General features: G+C 37.4%; 1 protein-coding gene across 2 annotated transcripts in view; it reads right to left on the reverse strand.

Moving 5' to 3' along the window:
- Positions 1–16,726, reverse strand: part of PCSK5 (proprotein convertase subtilisin/kexin type 5) — a 264,696-nt gene that overhangs the window by 146,009 nt on the left and 101,961 nt on the right. For both annotated transcript variants that reach the window (XM_069775866.1, XM_069775865.1), the window contains exons 6-7: positions 15,358–15,446; positions 10,379–10,551 (exon numbers count right to left, since the gene is read on the reverse strand). In XM_069775866.1, the coding sequence (XP_069631967.1) occupies positions 10,379–10,551; positions 15,358–15,446 (262 nt within the window). The remainder of the gene's footprint in view (positions 1–10,378; positions 10,552–15,357; positions 15,447–16,726) is intronic.

Genomic DNA, 16,726 nt, shown 5'->3' on the forward strand with positions numbered 1-16,726 from the left:
CACTTAACCTCTAATCTGGGAATGAAAAATAGGCTGGCACAGCACCCTTTAAAAGACTCTTCTGTAGACTGCACAACATTCTTACTTGAAAGTAGGCATCTCTCCGAAACAGATAATGGTAAGCTGAGAGTCCAAGCCAGCAATTCTGAAGTGCTATCAGAAGATAGCCAAACAGATTATTGTTTATTAAAACATCCTCCTTGGGTATTAAAAGTAAAAATTCATGAACAAATGGAGAAATTTCTGAAGCCATTCTTTCTCTTGAGGTATCTACACTCTCAGAAAAATTCACATTTGTGCATCAATTCATTTAAAATGTTCACCTATGATAACTGTGAAGAAATTACTAATAAGCCTAACAGGTGTACATAATTAAAGATGCATGTTTGAGGGAATGTATAAAAATTGAGTCTTGTGTTTTTATATTAGCAGCCATGTTTTTACTCTTAGGAAAACTAGGAAGTCAAGAAAATATTTCCTAGTGCTGGAACAGCCACACACACACTCCATACTCAATGCAAAAATCTGTCACTACTTACAAAAAGCAATGATTACATTATATTGTTGAAAAGGCAAGTTGTTGCTAATAAAATTAAACTTTTTGGCTACTTCTGAACCAGCTTCTTAATTAAGAAAAGGAAAGACAAATTAATTTATCATGACAAAAAGAAGGAAGAATGTATTTTATTAGCTCATAGGATGTGATACCTTTAAAATACTGAAGCATAAAAATATTTTAATGTGTGCATAAAAAAATTACGTATTGAATAACCACAAGCACCCATGCATCAACACAATAATTATTGGGATATATCTGTGGAACGTTTCAACATGCATCCTTGCATGTGGTGTATTTTTTATTTTACTCTCCACTAGAACAACAGCTTAAACAGCTCCAAGATATTCCCCACAGAGCTATAATTAGTGCTTAAAGTGCAACCAAAAGAAGTGTTGGCTGAAACTGAAATCTGAACCTGTGGAATGCTGGAATGAATTTCTCATTTTCCTAAACAAAATAGAGCCAGCTACAGGGCTGCATGAATTCCAGTTCTGGGTCAGGCTATCTCTCCATATTATCATTGCTGTTGTTGTTGTTGCTGATATTCTTACTAGGATAAAAGAAAAATAAAACAAGCTGTATATTGTAAACACCTGTGATAAAACAAGAGCTGGGTTTTCCAAAATTTCTGGTGCACAAAGAGTCTCTAGTTAATGATAAGTGAAATTGTCTCTGCATTCAAAGCCAAAGTAAACAGGCAGTGCACAAGACAGATACCTGTGTAGGACTGGATATAGGATGGACTTCACACAAACACACCCATTCTATGGAGTGGGTTCAGGCAGTTCCATCACCTTTATACTAGTCTGATTAAAAACTCTAGAGAGGAGCCCATGGCCACCAGATCCACACAGTAGTTTCACTACTTACGTCAGGCTCTTCCTTATGGAAAACTTCAGGTTTTGAGATGTCTGTTGTACTTCTGAAGTTCAACAAAGAATCTCAAATTTTCTGCAAATTTAGCTCTTTTCAGTAGATGAGCAGGAAAACAAGGCTGCTCCACTTCTACCTCTGAAGACTGAGGACTGTAGTAAAAATCACTTTGTGCAGTTTGTCTCCCATAGCATTTGTTTAGGAAGAAACAACACACTTAGGCTGTATGCAAAATCATTGCCCTCACGGTTTTTTGCCTTAAACTTATGTTAAATTCTATGCACTGAAAAACTCTTGATGCCAAACTTCCAGCAATTTGCCTTTCAGAAATCTATTTTCCCACATGACACATAGAAATACATAGATTCTGCTGTTTTTCAAGTATATGAGTAAAGTGGATATGTGATTTGCCCATACAAAGTAACCAGATTCAGTTTTCAAAAATGCCCTCTGAAATGTATATACTTAAGTATATGGAAAAAGACCCAATTGCCAAAGCTGCTTTTCAGTATTGGCTTTCCAAATTAAGAATTAACCCACAAGAAGAATGGTGTCGTTTTTGATGTTCAAATATATCACCTGTTTCAGGCTGGGCACCCAAAACCAGAGGCCACTTTTGACAACATGTCCAAAAGCACTAATGCTATTCTGGCTTGTTACAACAGTTTCCATGTATGTGTGAGATGGGATGAGGTAACTAAACAGTTTTGGTTTCCAGCACACTTTGTGACATTGTAAGGAAACTGGACATTTTGAGGTATATTTTCCTGTAACTTTCTTTCCAAATTTTCCTGCCTTTTAGGATTTGTATATTCCATTGAATGTAATGTAAGAACATTTCTGGTATATTATTTCTTTTTCTGCATTTTTTTTTTGTACTACACGTTGGCTGTCTGTGAAAAGGCTCACTTTTCACAGAAAGCAAGGGAGAGAAATTTTAAGGTTAGCTTTGTTTATATATTTCCAAAAGAAAATAAAGTGCATAGTATCAAAGTTCATCCAGATAACACTGAGCCTAAACTCTATTTCATTTACTGGAAGGCAATATCCCTAATTCAACTTTGGCTGAATACTGAAAGTTGCTAACTACGTGCAAATGGTAGAGCAAAGAATTATTATTAGCTTAATGATGTGTTAAGGTTGTCACCTAAACTGATTTTTGCTGGGCAATCTCAGTTTGAAGAAAACTAAGTCATATCAAGTATAAACCACATCTGCAAAGCCATTAAGGCATTCTGAGATATATGTATCAGCCAAATGCAAGGTAGTAAGACCTAGAAATGAAGCTTGTTGGTAAAACACACAGGAGGGTGGACAAACTCTTGGAAAGCGGTAACTCTGAAAGGGAGTTTAGGGTCATGGAAGATAAGGAACAGCAATGAGTTGTCCTAAAATGTAGTCTGCTCCTTGGATGGTTAAGCAGGAGATGAATATGAACATGTGAAGGGAAAAGGGAAATGGTACTATGCATGCACAGAGAAAGCTTCAACTTCCATGCGCCATTCTGGTATCCACACTTGAAAAAAAATGCCAGGAAACAGGAAGTGTTTCAGAAAGAACTACAGGAATGAACTGTGGTTTGGAAATTCTGACTAACAGAAGGAAATTGAATACACAAAAGATTACTGTTAAGGCTTTAAAACAGATTTTGAAGGACCGAGCAAGAGGCACCAGCATTAATGGGAACAGGTTAAAATGCAACATGCGCTTTAGAATCCCAGGTAAATCTGTTATGTTTTTCTCTGGTAACTTATTTTATGCAGAGAAATGTACTAGAACAAGTCTGTCTGGTTTCTGCAAAACATGTGATGAGCCCTCCAAGAAATCGGTAATGAAACAAACAAAAAAAAGAAGGTTAATGTAACAGCAAGGTGGAGGTGGAAATGGTTGCTCTGGAGATGATGTGGGCTATGCTGGAGAAGCACGGGGGGTTAAGGAAGTTATGAGGAGAGTATTTGAAGGATGAGTCAGGGAAACAAAGTTATTAGGTGATTTTGACATAAAAAGAAAGAACATGTTAGTGAATCTAGCAATTATGATCACCTGCATTAAAGAAAAGAATTCAGGTTGGAAGATGTGGAGAGAAGCACCACTCTGATGAGCAAGGAGATGGACAGCCTGGTTTTTAAGTGACTAATGAGAGTGGCTTGTTTGTCACATCAAAATGAAGTCTGAGAGGGGACTGTGTTCTATAAATATGTCAGAAATAAAAATGGAAGGAGCTGAAGCTCAATTTTGGCCCAGGAACAAACGGGCAGAAAACTGCACATGAGTAAACCTGGCTGTAACTCAGAAGAAAATCTCTAACCAATAGAATAGTGACAGCTGTGAAATGGTCTCCCAACAGAAATAGAGGGGAAAGAATTTCTAATTCATTCTAGAATAGAAATTTTTGAATGTATTTATAGGACATAATGCCTGCGATAGTAGAGAACTGTACTGGATGACCTACGCGGTCATTTCCTGTCTTATGTCCCTATGTTCCAATTTAATTTATCCAAGAGATCAGTTGGCCAAAATCTGTAATTACTTACATGTGGAGTTTTCTAACACCATAAGATGCACCATAAATATAGCAGAAAAAGCATTTTACAGTGGAAACTAAGAAATTTAGATGAGTAACAAGCTATAAATTTTTAATAGTGAAGGTTGTTAGTGACTTACGCAGGCATGGACATAACAGGTTTCAGTCAAGACTGGCTCTTTCCAAAAGATGTACAGAAAAAAGAAAATAATAGATGGATCAAGAAAACAGGGATATTGATGCAGAAATAATTGGATGAAATTTGGCTGATCTGGCTTATGATGAAGGCCACGACTAGACAATAATCACCTTTTCTGACGTCAGAAGTATGAATATTATTTCAAGCCAATGGTGCTACGTCTTGTGACATCAGAAGTAAGAATTACAATGTTAAAACGCCATATGACTTTTCCAGTTCTGGTACATAGTTAGCACCCACCTGTAGTACAGAGCCACCCAAAGTTTAACGTGGCATGCTGAAGTAACTATAACATTACATGTTCAGATATTACATCATAGATGCAATACGGATACACAGTATACATGCAAATCATATAACGGATAAATGCCAGGACCTAACATTAGGTTACATCAGCATACTGGAAGTCATGTCTTTTGAGACCTTCCCCAAGCACAGCACTAATTCTTCTGATTGATCTTCAACAAGTGTTTTTTGCCCAACTAATTAGAAATGCACAGGAGGCCTTGTGCATGCAAAATGTACCTATATACGATATGAGATATGCTTACACACAGATATGTGTTATTCAGTCTCAAACGGCAGCTGTACAAGGTGAACAAACACAACACACAGTTTAAAAAATCTGGTTTTAACCTTTGTGCATCACAATATTTCAACGTATAAAACGACAGCCATTTTGGAAGTTATTTTGACACATTTGACTGGAAGTCTTCTTGCAGTAACTTCTGTCTTTGATTTTTATAGTGCAATTCTCTGGCAAAGCAGAACAGAATAACTCCTCTTTGTGTAGGCAACACATCCTACTCAGAATGATGCAGAGAGGTGATGACAGGACAAATAAATTTAAGAGAAACATCTGTGGTACAACACAGGCAGCAAACCTTTGCTGGGACACTTGCAAATTATGAACAATCTCTTCTGCTTTGGAGTAGAAACATATAGTGAAAATAAAATAATAAAAAAAATGTGAAATCCTTTTCTTTCTTTTCTCCTTTTATTCTCTTCCCTTTTCTTCCCTTCCCTTTTCTTCCCTTGCCTTTCTCTCTCTTGCATGTGGGTAGGAGGCTTGTTTAGTGATTGTAAGAGAGCCTCCTGCTCCCAGCAAACACTTTGAACACACACTCTGTGGCCAAAGTTGGTGAAGCGAGAGAGATGAGAAGGGGCAGTGATGATGGGAGGGAAAGCACCAAGCCGAGTTCTCACAAGAGGTTCAGCCACACAGCATCTGATCATTAATGTCCATCAAACATTTTGGCTTGTGTCCAGCTTGCTACATAGAATGGTGTCATGGCAATAAGATGAAGGCCCCTGTGCCGACACAGGCAGAAAGCCAAAAGTTTCCGTGTAGATTTCCCTGCCTTGCCACCCTCTTAGGTTATTTTAAGGATGACCTGCCCTGTCACTGATTTGGACTCCCTTATGGGTACTGCAGAACAAACAACATAAAGCATGCAGTTGGCGAGACATTTGGAGAGGTGAGATAACCAGTTCTTTGAAACCCTGCAATGTAAAATATCAACAGGGGTCATATATCCAGAAACTTGACTATTAGGTCTTTGCCAAACAGCAGTGAAAGAACAAGTCAGAATATCTGAAATGCGCTACTCTCCAAATGATGTTGAGACTGATCCCAAAATAACAGGTTTATTCTTACGAATAGAAATGAAGTAGTCTGAATGCTGTATCACAGAGCCATGAATCAGTGAGCCTAAGTCTCTCAAGTGCTTATAGCACTGTGTTTATAGACTGTGAGATACAGTCAGTCATCTTAAAATCTAATGGTACTTTGGTTTTGCCTTTCTGAATCAAGGAAAGGCTTTTGTCTTCTCCCTTTTGTCCCACATTCAGCACAGTCTTATTACATGATTTGGTCACAATCATGTTTTGCAATGCAAAGTCTGTTTGTTCTTGAATGCAGGGTGAAATGTGACATAGCATACCTAATCTTTTCTTGAATAGGTTACTTTTGGATATACTGCCCTTTGCCTGATTTGTTCTGTGTGATTATAATGGAATTATTTTTGAGATTATTAGGTCTACAACTTCTAATACATCGGTATTTAAAACAAAGGCCTCTAGAATTTTCCACCCTTATGACTACACTATTTCCAAGAAGAAGACCTTGTCAACTGGAAGCATGATATAAAGGGAGCTTTTATATTTGCATAGAAATTGTTTGATAGCAAAGTCTCCAAGGTTTCTCTTCAAACTCAAGTATGCAAATTCAATAGAATTAAACAAAATACCCTAAAGATGACAGAAAATCATGGTACTTGAGACAGGTTTAAAAATTGGTTTCCTCTTCCTTTACCTTGATCCTGGGCAGAATTTTTAAAGCTTATTTAACTTGTGGGTTAGGTTGTCATTTCATAAACTCAATTACTACTCAGTATCCTTTCTTTAAATAGATTTGTCTATTTCAATTCATGGCATGTGCTGTCTCTGTGGGACTCTATGGAAAAACTGTACAGTAATTTATCTTTGTTACTTTCTGCAGGATTTGGAAGCAGTAATCATATTAGCTCAGCAGATTTAAAAATAATAATAGTTCTAAAACACCCTGCATGAGCTGTTAATTGGAATAATATGTGCTAAAGATAAACCAGGCATTTTTTTCATGGATCCCAGTCTCTCAGCAAACTGAGTAAGAAACTGCGGCTCTTGCATCCGCTTCATTTCTACTTCATGAGTATAATGTAAAAAAAAGTAATAAAACAGTTTAATTATACTCTAATCAAAGTTATTCTTCAGCACCACCTTTGATTTTCTAATTAAACTAGCTGAGCAATACTTCCTTTTCAGTTGCTTTTAAAAAATCTTGACCTTTCCCTTTGCTTTCCCATTTTTAAAAAATAATATCAAGTTCTGTGTGCAAATGCACAATAAATGAATATAAATCTTGAAACTTTGTGTAGATCTGAAAGAAGGTCTTGCCAAATTTTCCTGTACCACCGTTACTTTAATTTACATCACAGATGCTATACTAGATATAATACTGTTGTTGTTCAGTTCAATATTTCTAAAAAAGGAAGGTCAAGATCTGTATACAACGTAATAAGCATTTTTGTCTGCCTATTACTATTTGCACCATTACTGTGACTGCTTGGGGAAGACTATGTTTGGCTGAGTATCTAGTCATTACCTTGGACAACGATCTGATTTTAGGAACATTTTGGCTCAGAGATAATTCATCTTTTCTTCTTCCATTTGCCTCATCTTTTAAAATGACATATCTTACGACAGTGTAAAGAAATATAGAAAAATTACCTGTATCTGAACATGGAAAGGCATGGTTTATTAAAAAGAACAAGAACAGGTTCATCTTAAAGTAATTTTTGGTCTGGAAACTAAGTGTATTAAGGAAGGTGGTAATTGAGACATACATTTACAATCTTTCAGTCTACAGTACTTTTTAAAGAATGAAAATTAGAGATTAACCTTAAGCATTTTGTATTTCTTATCAGTATGATTTTATATAGGTTTTAAAGACAACTTTTATTTCCTTAGTAGAAATGAAAAAGCTTTCATAGTCAGAGCTAGTCAAAATCTCCAAATACATGGAAATATTTAGAACTATTCACCTCTGCATGGGCAACAAAAAGTTGATAAAATGAAATAGAAGCTAAACTGTAAAAATAATAATTTGACTTGAATCAAATATGATTTCTACTATTTCTCAAAAAAATATACCAAACTCTTCTTCTGCATTGTTATCAGAAAAAAAGACCACCTCAGAATTTTAAAATTCAGTACTGTGTTTCCACTATATACTGGTACTTACTAATAATATAGAAAAATGTGCTGGTAAAATGAAATTCATATGGGTTCTGTAGGGTATCCTCTCATATTACAGATATAATAATAACAATGGAACAATAATTCTTGTAGGCAAGATCCATGCTCTTGGCAAATTATTCCACATTCTTGATTTTTACCAGATTTATCCCCATTTTGAGGTTTCAATGAGGAAATGGCTGAGTTCTTCTGGTACAGAAATTTGGGCTGAACTTTTCATGATTGTCTCACCTACATCAAATATGACATTTAAACTAACACATATATATGTTTAAGCATAAAACTTATTTTGTTCAAGTTCCTCTGCATCCTGCAGCTCCATTAAGGTCCCCTTCACCATTTTATTGTTCTTATTCTCTGTGGTCACTGTCAAACAGTAGTAAACTCTAGCTGGGTGATGGGGAGCACTGATATTCCATCTAAAAGGCGGAGTGATTATGCATGCGAAGCAGTAATGAAGACATATTTTGCCTTCTAGATACTTTTTATACTGTTCTAAGAGCACTGCAATAACTATTTTAGTAATGATTACTAAATACAGCAGAGTTCTCTGGGGCAGAATCTATCAGTGTCCCTAAATGTGTTTAACCGCTAAGCCCCTGGAATTTCTCACAGGGTAAAGTTAAGTACATGCCTGAGTATTTTGCTACGGTAGGCTTCACATATTACATAATGTACAACAAGCAAAAGAGTAAATCCGCACTGAATAGTCATCGTATGACCAAGTGAAAGGAAGGCAGTGGTCTGTGGCAGCATGGTTAGTAAAGTACTCACAGAACTGAGTTTGAAAGACATGTCTTTAACATCACGTAGCATAGGAAGCACACAGTCCCTGTCGTTAGTTTAGTATTTCAGTAATTGCTCTTCATAACTTACCTGCTAGGTAGTTGAGCATGTATTATTATCCACATTTGGGGCAGGGAGGACAGGGGGGAGGGTAAGAAATTTATGTAACTTTATCAAGGAACTGAAATAAGCCAGGGATGCAGCTGTGATTAGATATGAATTCACACTTCCTAGGCTTGTGCTGCTAGGCAATGTTTATGGTGATACTGGGTATCAATTTTGTGATGTATTTATTTACAACTTACAGTCAAGCATACTGTAAATCACCTGAGATGCTGCACTGTGCGTACAGACTGTCAGCTTGACCAGGTGCTCTTGTAACTTTGTCTATTCCCCCTTTGCACCCATTGTCCCTGTTTACTATTATGACTGCTTTTTATGGTATACCTTAAATTAATAGAGTCTCTCAGTGGCAGACACTGTCTTTTACACATGGCACAAATCTTTCAGGCTAAACGTTAGCTATAGTTTGCTAAAATCGGTCTTGGCATACCTGGTTAAAACACTTATTGACTTCAGTAACAGCTGCACTTTCCGATCTCACTGCAGTGTTACCATGTTCCAGTAACTACGTTTCAGTTCCACTTTGGTCCAACAGTTTCAGTCTCTTTAAACAAATGTTTTGTATTAATCCCCTCTTTTCTGATCCTAGAGCCACACACCTTTGAACTAGCAAGTCTCCTGCTGCATTCAAAATAATGTTCAGACCTTCAAGTGCAAAGCTTCAAAATCCTTTCCACCAGTCCTGTATAGTGGAAAGAGGTGTGAGCACTGGAAGACAAGGAATTCCCTGATCTATTTAACAGACAGGAGGGTAAAAGGAAGAACTAAAAACTGGCCTCTGACATCAAAAGTTCCTCTAACTACTCATTTCCTTCTGTGCTCTTATTTGTTTGACAGTAACTCATTAAAGAAAATTTAAAAGATCTTAGATTTTTTTTTCATATAGGTGTGTTGGGGATTTTGTCTGTTGTATTATTGAAGATCTCTGGGCTACATCACAGAGAAAAAGCAATAGCACAGACTTGTAGAGAAATCTATACGTAAGTCAGAAATAGGGTGTAAGTTCTCTGAGACCAGACATAAACACTAAAAGAAACATGGGTATAGACTTTTTTCAGCCCCCGTTTCCCTATTAAAATCATCAAACTTCCATTAAGAAATCAAGCAAAAAAAAACCAATGAAAGAAAGGAGGAAAGAAGGAAAAACAGTCAAGGCTTTTGCTTTAAAATTTCATTGCAATTCAGATTTGATGATTTGGCACTGCTGTGCGAGTAGCATTTTTCAGTCTTATTTTTTCTTGCAGAATTACATCATTACCTCAAAGCAGTTTTAAAGGATGCAGAGGATGATGTGTTCCAGCTGAAAATGAACAGAGCTGATACTTCAGGAAGGACTGACCGTCAGGTCAATATAGAAGCAAAATGCATTTTTAGTTTTACACAAAGGAAGTTTTTCTTCTTTCCTTCAGAATCCTTTCCTCTTCCCCATGCTGTGCACTTGCATGTACTGGGCACGTGTACCCTTACATTTGCACATGAGAGCAGATCCAGGAGATGCACTCTGATGCCAACCTACCATTCTGATGCCATTCTCAAAGGCCTGACGTGCTAGAGAAGCAGGTCCATCCACAGTCTTACCGTCGTCATCAGGCCCCCAGCTGGCACTGTAGATGTGGATGTGCTGGGGATTAAGGCTTAAAGACTTTGCTTCTACCATGTCTGTCACGTCTCCATCCAGCATCCGTACACCTTCAGAATGAAAGATATAATGAATAGGACCAACCAACTCAAAATGCTGCTTTTTTTTTTTTTTTCCCCTGCAGAAAATTGTTGTGTAGGACATTGGATTGAACGATCATAAGGATTCTACTGTTGTTAAAAAAGAAAACCCAAACCTGTTTGGATATGTGTTTTTCCAACAGCAAAAAAGTTTCTAGATGAAAAAATACAAAAATGAAGGAATATTTTGGTCTTTCTTCATGTTTTAAAAATTATCTACAAGTCATTTATTCACTAGACAGCCTTTGAACTTCAATAACAAACTTTTACACTAAAGAAAACTTAAAAAAACCACTTGAACTTTGAAATGTTTGTATGCCTCACTTGAAGACAATATAGGATTTTCTTTTCTCCTTTTATATAGCAGGGAAGCTGCAGCACCTACTTTGAGTCATTCACAGTCCTAAATATGTTGACAGATGTAATAAAAGGATCTCTGCTGACAGATAAACATGGGATTATTCCATCATTGTATGAGGATGCAAAGAAGAAACTGGGGAGAAAGCCTGTGTGTACAGACCAATTATCATACATAGTAGCAAGGTGATTACAGGAAGTTACTATCAAATACCCTCTATGTAACATTATTCAATCTGAAACTACAATATTGTGAGCATCCTCTCCTGTGCAGAAGATTTTGTAAGGTATAATCTGAAATTCTTGTGTTAAAAGAATCAATTCATGTGGGTTTGGACAAGTCAATGTGTCAGCCCTTCTAAAGTTTATGGCATTCATGATGTTTTAAGATCACTAGACTGAATAAGGTAGGCTTAAATTTGGGATCTGAGAAAATCTTAAAAGTTCTTCTTTTGACTAACTGTAAGACTTTTTGACTGAAGTTAATTCTGACTGAGAAAAACGTCAATGCCAGTTTTAACCTGAACAGGAAAAGGGACCTACATACAGCTACTGTGACATATGATCAAAGGGATGTTAAATATGAAATAATAATTAGCATGTAACTATATGATAGTACAGAGTAATGATTACTTCCACAATTAACAAGTTTGATGCTCTTTCCCCTTTAAAAGGCCACTGCTATTTATCAGCCAAATTTACATATTTTTAATCACAGACACATTTCATTTTGCTTGTGAGCTCAGACTTGAGTGTTTACCAAGACCTTAACTTCCAATTAACAAAAGGCATAGGGGGTGCTTTGTTGAGAGAGGGTTTTTTTTTTTTCTTACTCTAATTACTCAAAAATGAAAAGTGATCATATTTCTAAGTTCACACAAAAGCTGCCCATGTTTTGTGAGATAATAAACTTTTACAAACAGTGATCTCACTCTGAACTTTACTTTATAAAAAAAGTCATTAAACCAACTCTGGGATTCTCAGGTTTTATTTTTCTTCCTCAGCATAATGTCAGAAAATTAATGGTGGGTGGAAGTTGTGTTCTCAATTTCTTTCAAGCACATTAAAATACATTTAGTTCTAAATAAAGACAATAAAAGGTACGCTGCTTTTGAAAGAATGAAAATAAAGCTTTCCTTTATGTCTCCATTACTGCATAGCAAGCCTAAATAATACTACATGCACCCGGTGAATAATAACTCCAAATTCTGCCGTTGCATAAGTAATTCACAGAAGGTTTTTTTGCTAATGGTGAAGTGGTCAAATCTAAAGCAACATGGACAAGACTGTGACTTAGGTGTTGCTTTCTCCAGCCAGCATCTGATAGGCATGCTTCAAGGGTGACTTTGAACAACAAGATGTCTCATTTGCTATTTAAAACAAAAATAATTTCCCTCCTTCCTTCTTTCCTTCCTTCCTGCCTCTTTCTCTTTTTCTTTTCCTTTTTCTTTTTTTCCCCCAAATGTCTGGAGTAGTTAGTTCTGCTGATCACAAAACATCCAAACTGCATTTGGCATGTGGTGATAGTGCAACAAATGCTGTCCAGAAGGCAATTAACAGGCTGCTTTTGCAGAGTGTTCCACCTAAGACTTTAGAGCTTTGTAAACTTTTTCCAATATTTGTAGTAATTGCCAAAATGTAAGTGGCATTTTAGTCAGAACAAACTTTCAATGAATCACAGGAAACATGCAAAACAGAGCTGAGAGCAAGTTTTCTTTTAAAATGTTTGTTTCTAATCAGCATCTGACTTAAACTTTAAGAAACAGCTGAACTAATTCCTCGTCAGCTGAAGACAATCTACATCTGTTGTGCCATAATTCAGTGTAACTGTTTTCCCGTCAGGACTTGAGCTCTGCCAAGTAACTAAGCACCCAAATCCCCACAGATGCTGTGCAACTTCCACAATCAGTCTGCAACAATAATAACATGCTAACCATCCCTTCCTATAAAAAGCCTCACAAGCTCTGTAGGTGGTGATTTGCTATGTGTGATTACTGCAGAGATTCATGTTAAAAAAAAGATCTACCCCTACGGTACACTGGTTTGTCTTTTAGTGAAAGGGTCTGTAGCTTAGCTAAGCACAAACTGCAGGCAGAGTACATAATTTTTTGTAAGAAACATGTCACAACCTGTGAAAGAACTGAAGGTCCAGATTGCAATTTCACTCAAGTTTTCTTATCTGCAGGTTACATCCCCATTTACACTGTTATAAGAGAAGGCTCAGAATTTCTAAGGATCTTAATTTTTGACCTATATGTAGTCAGAGGTACTTAAATGTGTGGAAACGAAACAAGGAGTACAAACATATTTAGAAAAAAAGTGAGCATTATTGGTGGATATCTTTGTTAATGACTTCCCATCAGAAAGATCATTAATCAGACTTGTTCAACTGCCAGTATTTAATGGAATATTGATGGAAAGGATTTATTTTCCCCTTTGCTTTATCTCCTTACTATCCCTTACATGTCCAGAGATGCTTTTTGGTTTGAAGTAAAGAATACTTATCTCGGTGGAGCAAACTCAACATCACTGTTGGCAGGTGCTCCTCCAAGAAGGCACCAGGAGGGTCTTTAAATCCCTGGGAAACAAGCAAGCTGAACACTAGTTCAGCATAATATGATTCAACATTTTACACTCTATATGGCCTGTGGAGAGGGAACACAACCACTGCATATTCACTTTTAAAAGGTGGTACATTACCTCAAGTGAGGCTTACACCCTGTTATTACTTTCCAGCTTTATTTTAAGAACAATGTTAGTGATGGCTCTCCAGAATCACGGTGACAAATGGAGTGAACAAAATTTTTATTTCACTTAGACCAGAGAAATTTCTTGAAGGCTGTTATATTCCTCGTGCAAAATAAATAAATGAATGAATGATTGAATAATAAAAAGGCATACATATCCTGTCTTTACTGTTGACATTAACTGCATTCATACTATGTCCATCTGAATCAGATTTTACACTATATTTAGAAAAGGCTGTGATTCAGCTAACATGCCTGGAGTGTTTCTAAAACATTATTATTGCACATTCCTAACGTTTAATGAATAATAACCTATTCAGAAGCCACTAATGGAGAACTTTTCAAGGACATGCCTAAGCTGTTGCATGTTGTGTGACTATCCAACTCACAAATGAAACTTCTCCAGAAACCATAATTTATGTCTATCAGTGCACTAACTCCCCTCTGACTCTGGTTTGACAATGCAATAAATCTGATTTCATAGCTGCTGGTACATGACCAAATGGCATGTCCACATGAGACAACCTATTAATCTGCCACAAACTCACTCAGTTGGCCAGTTCAGATTTTCTAAACCACTCTGACAGGGTAACTTTGTGCAGGCAGGCTCTCCACCTGAAGAGAAATTGTTTTTATGCATCACTCTAACCTTAAGCTGGATCAGGTATTGTCTATATTCTTGAAGCCAACAGGAAAACAGAAAGCTGACGCTAGGATGGTGTTGTGTGCTTTGGCTAATTTAAAATGCAGCTGTGCTCACATTTGATTTGGATCAAACTTGTACTGATCCAGTAGAGAACAGATACAGTACTATTAATTGTGGAAACACGGCCTCAGCTCTGCCTGCTCATATTTTTGAACTGTCCCCTGTGTATATATAGGTAAACATGTTTCTGTTTTCACAGATGGGCTTTATTTTGGGACAGAAAATCAACAATTAATGAGTTTGAGCTATAGGTCTTTCTACTGAAAGCCAATATACCAATCCCATGATTTCATCAGAAGTTCAGGGTAAAACTTCACTTGAAGCATTAAAATCTGGCACAGGCAGGCTACAGCCTAGGAGACACGTAGATGACATCTTGACAGCCACTTCCATAAATAAAGGCAAAGGTCTTAATTGGGCAGCCATTGACTAAGAATTCATAGAAACTGCTTGGAATTTCTTGGCTGAATGAACCTTCATCGAATAAGCAATAATTTGATCACACAGAGGGATCAAAAGGAGATTCGCTCCAACCACAGCCAAAACCCACAAAAATTTGTTATGTTTTGACAGTGTTTTGTTTGGGATCAATATGCAAGGTAATATTCCTGATGTGTACATTTACTTCTGGTTTGTCAAAGTTCATCACTTAGAGTTCTGAATCTGTGAGAAAACCCAAATGTCCTAATTCTGGGTTTTGTGTTTTCATCAAAGGTCTCACTTTCTATTTTTCTGTGTGTACTGGAAGGCAGTATTCCAGGGAGCACTGGAGAAGTGTCACCACAGACAGACTCCTTCCGTACTGGTATTTAATGACCCACTCTACAACTACGATTTTCTTGCTAACACAGCTAGGTTTGTTATCAATGCAAATCTCCTTCTCTTGTGGAGAAAGGTCTGAATGTACCATTTAGCACAAGTGGCTCTTTGGTTACTTTTTTTTTGGTGGGAGATTGTTTCACATACCTCCAATCTTGGCATTAAAGGCGATTCCCACTGTGCAGTGTGAGTTGTTTGCTGTGGCTGCCACTTCTCCAGCACAACGGGTTCCATGCCTGCAGTCAGACAAACATTTTTCCAAGTAAGCACAGACTGTTCGGATTAAAGGCTTTGACTTTGCTCATCCTCAGGTGCTAAAAGCATAACTATCCACAATGTTCTGCACTACTTAATCACTGGTAGTAATTTATACCCATGTTACAATATTCCTCCAAACACATTTTAACATCATTATCACAATCATATTAAACTCTTCATGGTAGGCTTTCTAGCTACTGGAAACATGCACAGTTTGTAACAAAGACATACAACAATGATACATAATCCAGAGCAACAGAAAGAAGTCTTGGATACCAGTTCCTGATTTTGAACCAATTCTTACATTATAGAAAGAATTTTTGTCCTGCATTCTCCCACAACCACTCATGTTGCTAGTATGTAGATCTCCATACAATCTCCAGCAGGCACAGTGTGTACCACACTTTTCCATGAGGAAGTTGAGATTGCACCAATGCCCCCACTGCTGTTTAGAGGCAACCCTAAGACTGGCTATATGCCAGGTATGCTCAAAGCTTCTGTATAGGCATGTCCTGGTCATGCCTTGGGCCAACCCTGCAAGCCTGCTGCCTTTCCAGAAGCAGTAAAAACAGGTGAAGCACCCTCCACAGCAGAGGTACACCCTGTTCCTGGAAGCAGAGGTGGGCTAGGGTATAGTCCTAAGAAGCTGCTGAAGGAAAACACAAAAGCTCCGGTGGTTGCTCACTCCCTTCCCCATTGTGCAAAGCCACAGTGGGATGACTGGTGTAGCTCTGATCCATGTTCTCTACAAGGTGACAATGGTCATCCATATGACCACCACAGTAGGGAAGCTTCTCCTGCTTTTTGTGATTTTTTTCCTGCAATATAGGTTTCACAGGGTGTATTCTACCAGTAAGTTTTGCCCTCACCCTTGTGCAGTTAAGCAGCTCCATTGCAGAAATGCGACACAAGCAACAAGGAGCAGACAGGGAACTTCAGAGACCTGCTGTGAAGAGGAGATATGGAGTTTCAGACCAGACAGGAAAAGAGATGGGGAGGTGATGAGATGGAGATAGAAAGATAATGTAAAGCTTGGGTAGCCACAAAGAAGTTAAAAAGTCAAGGCAAAAAAAGATAACAAAAAGGCAAGCACCTCAGAGGAGTCTAAGTGAGGCCAGTTGTGTACAGAGGCACTCTTCTGCTGGTGGTGGTTGTCAGACTGCTTCCACAGACATCTTGAGAATACAGGTGTTTTTGAATTAAAGTTAACGCCCATATTACAGACAAGAATCACAGTTGCTTTCTCTTGGTACAGCTT

The sequence above is a fragment of the Haliaeetus albicilla genome, chromosome Z (assembly GCF_947461875.1).
Source record: "Haliaeetus albicilla chromosome Z, bHalAlb1.1, whole genome shotgun sequence".
Classification (NCBI taxonomy): Eukaryota; Metazoa; Chordata; class Aves; order Accipitriformes; family Accipitridae; genus Haliaeetus; species Haliaeetus albicilla.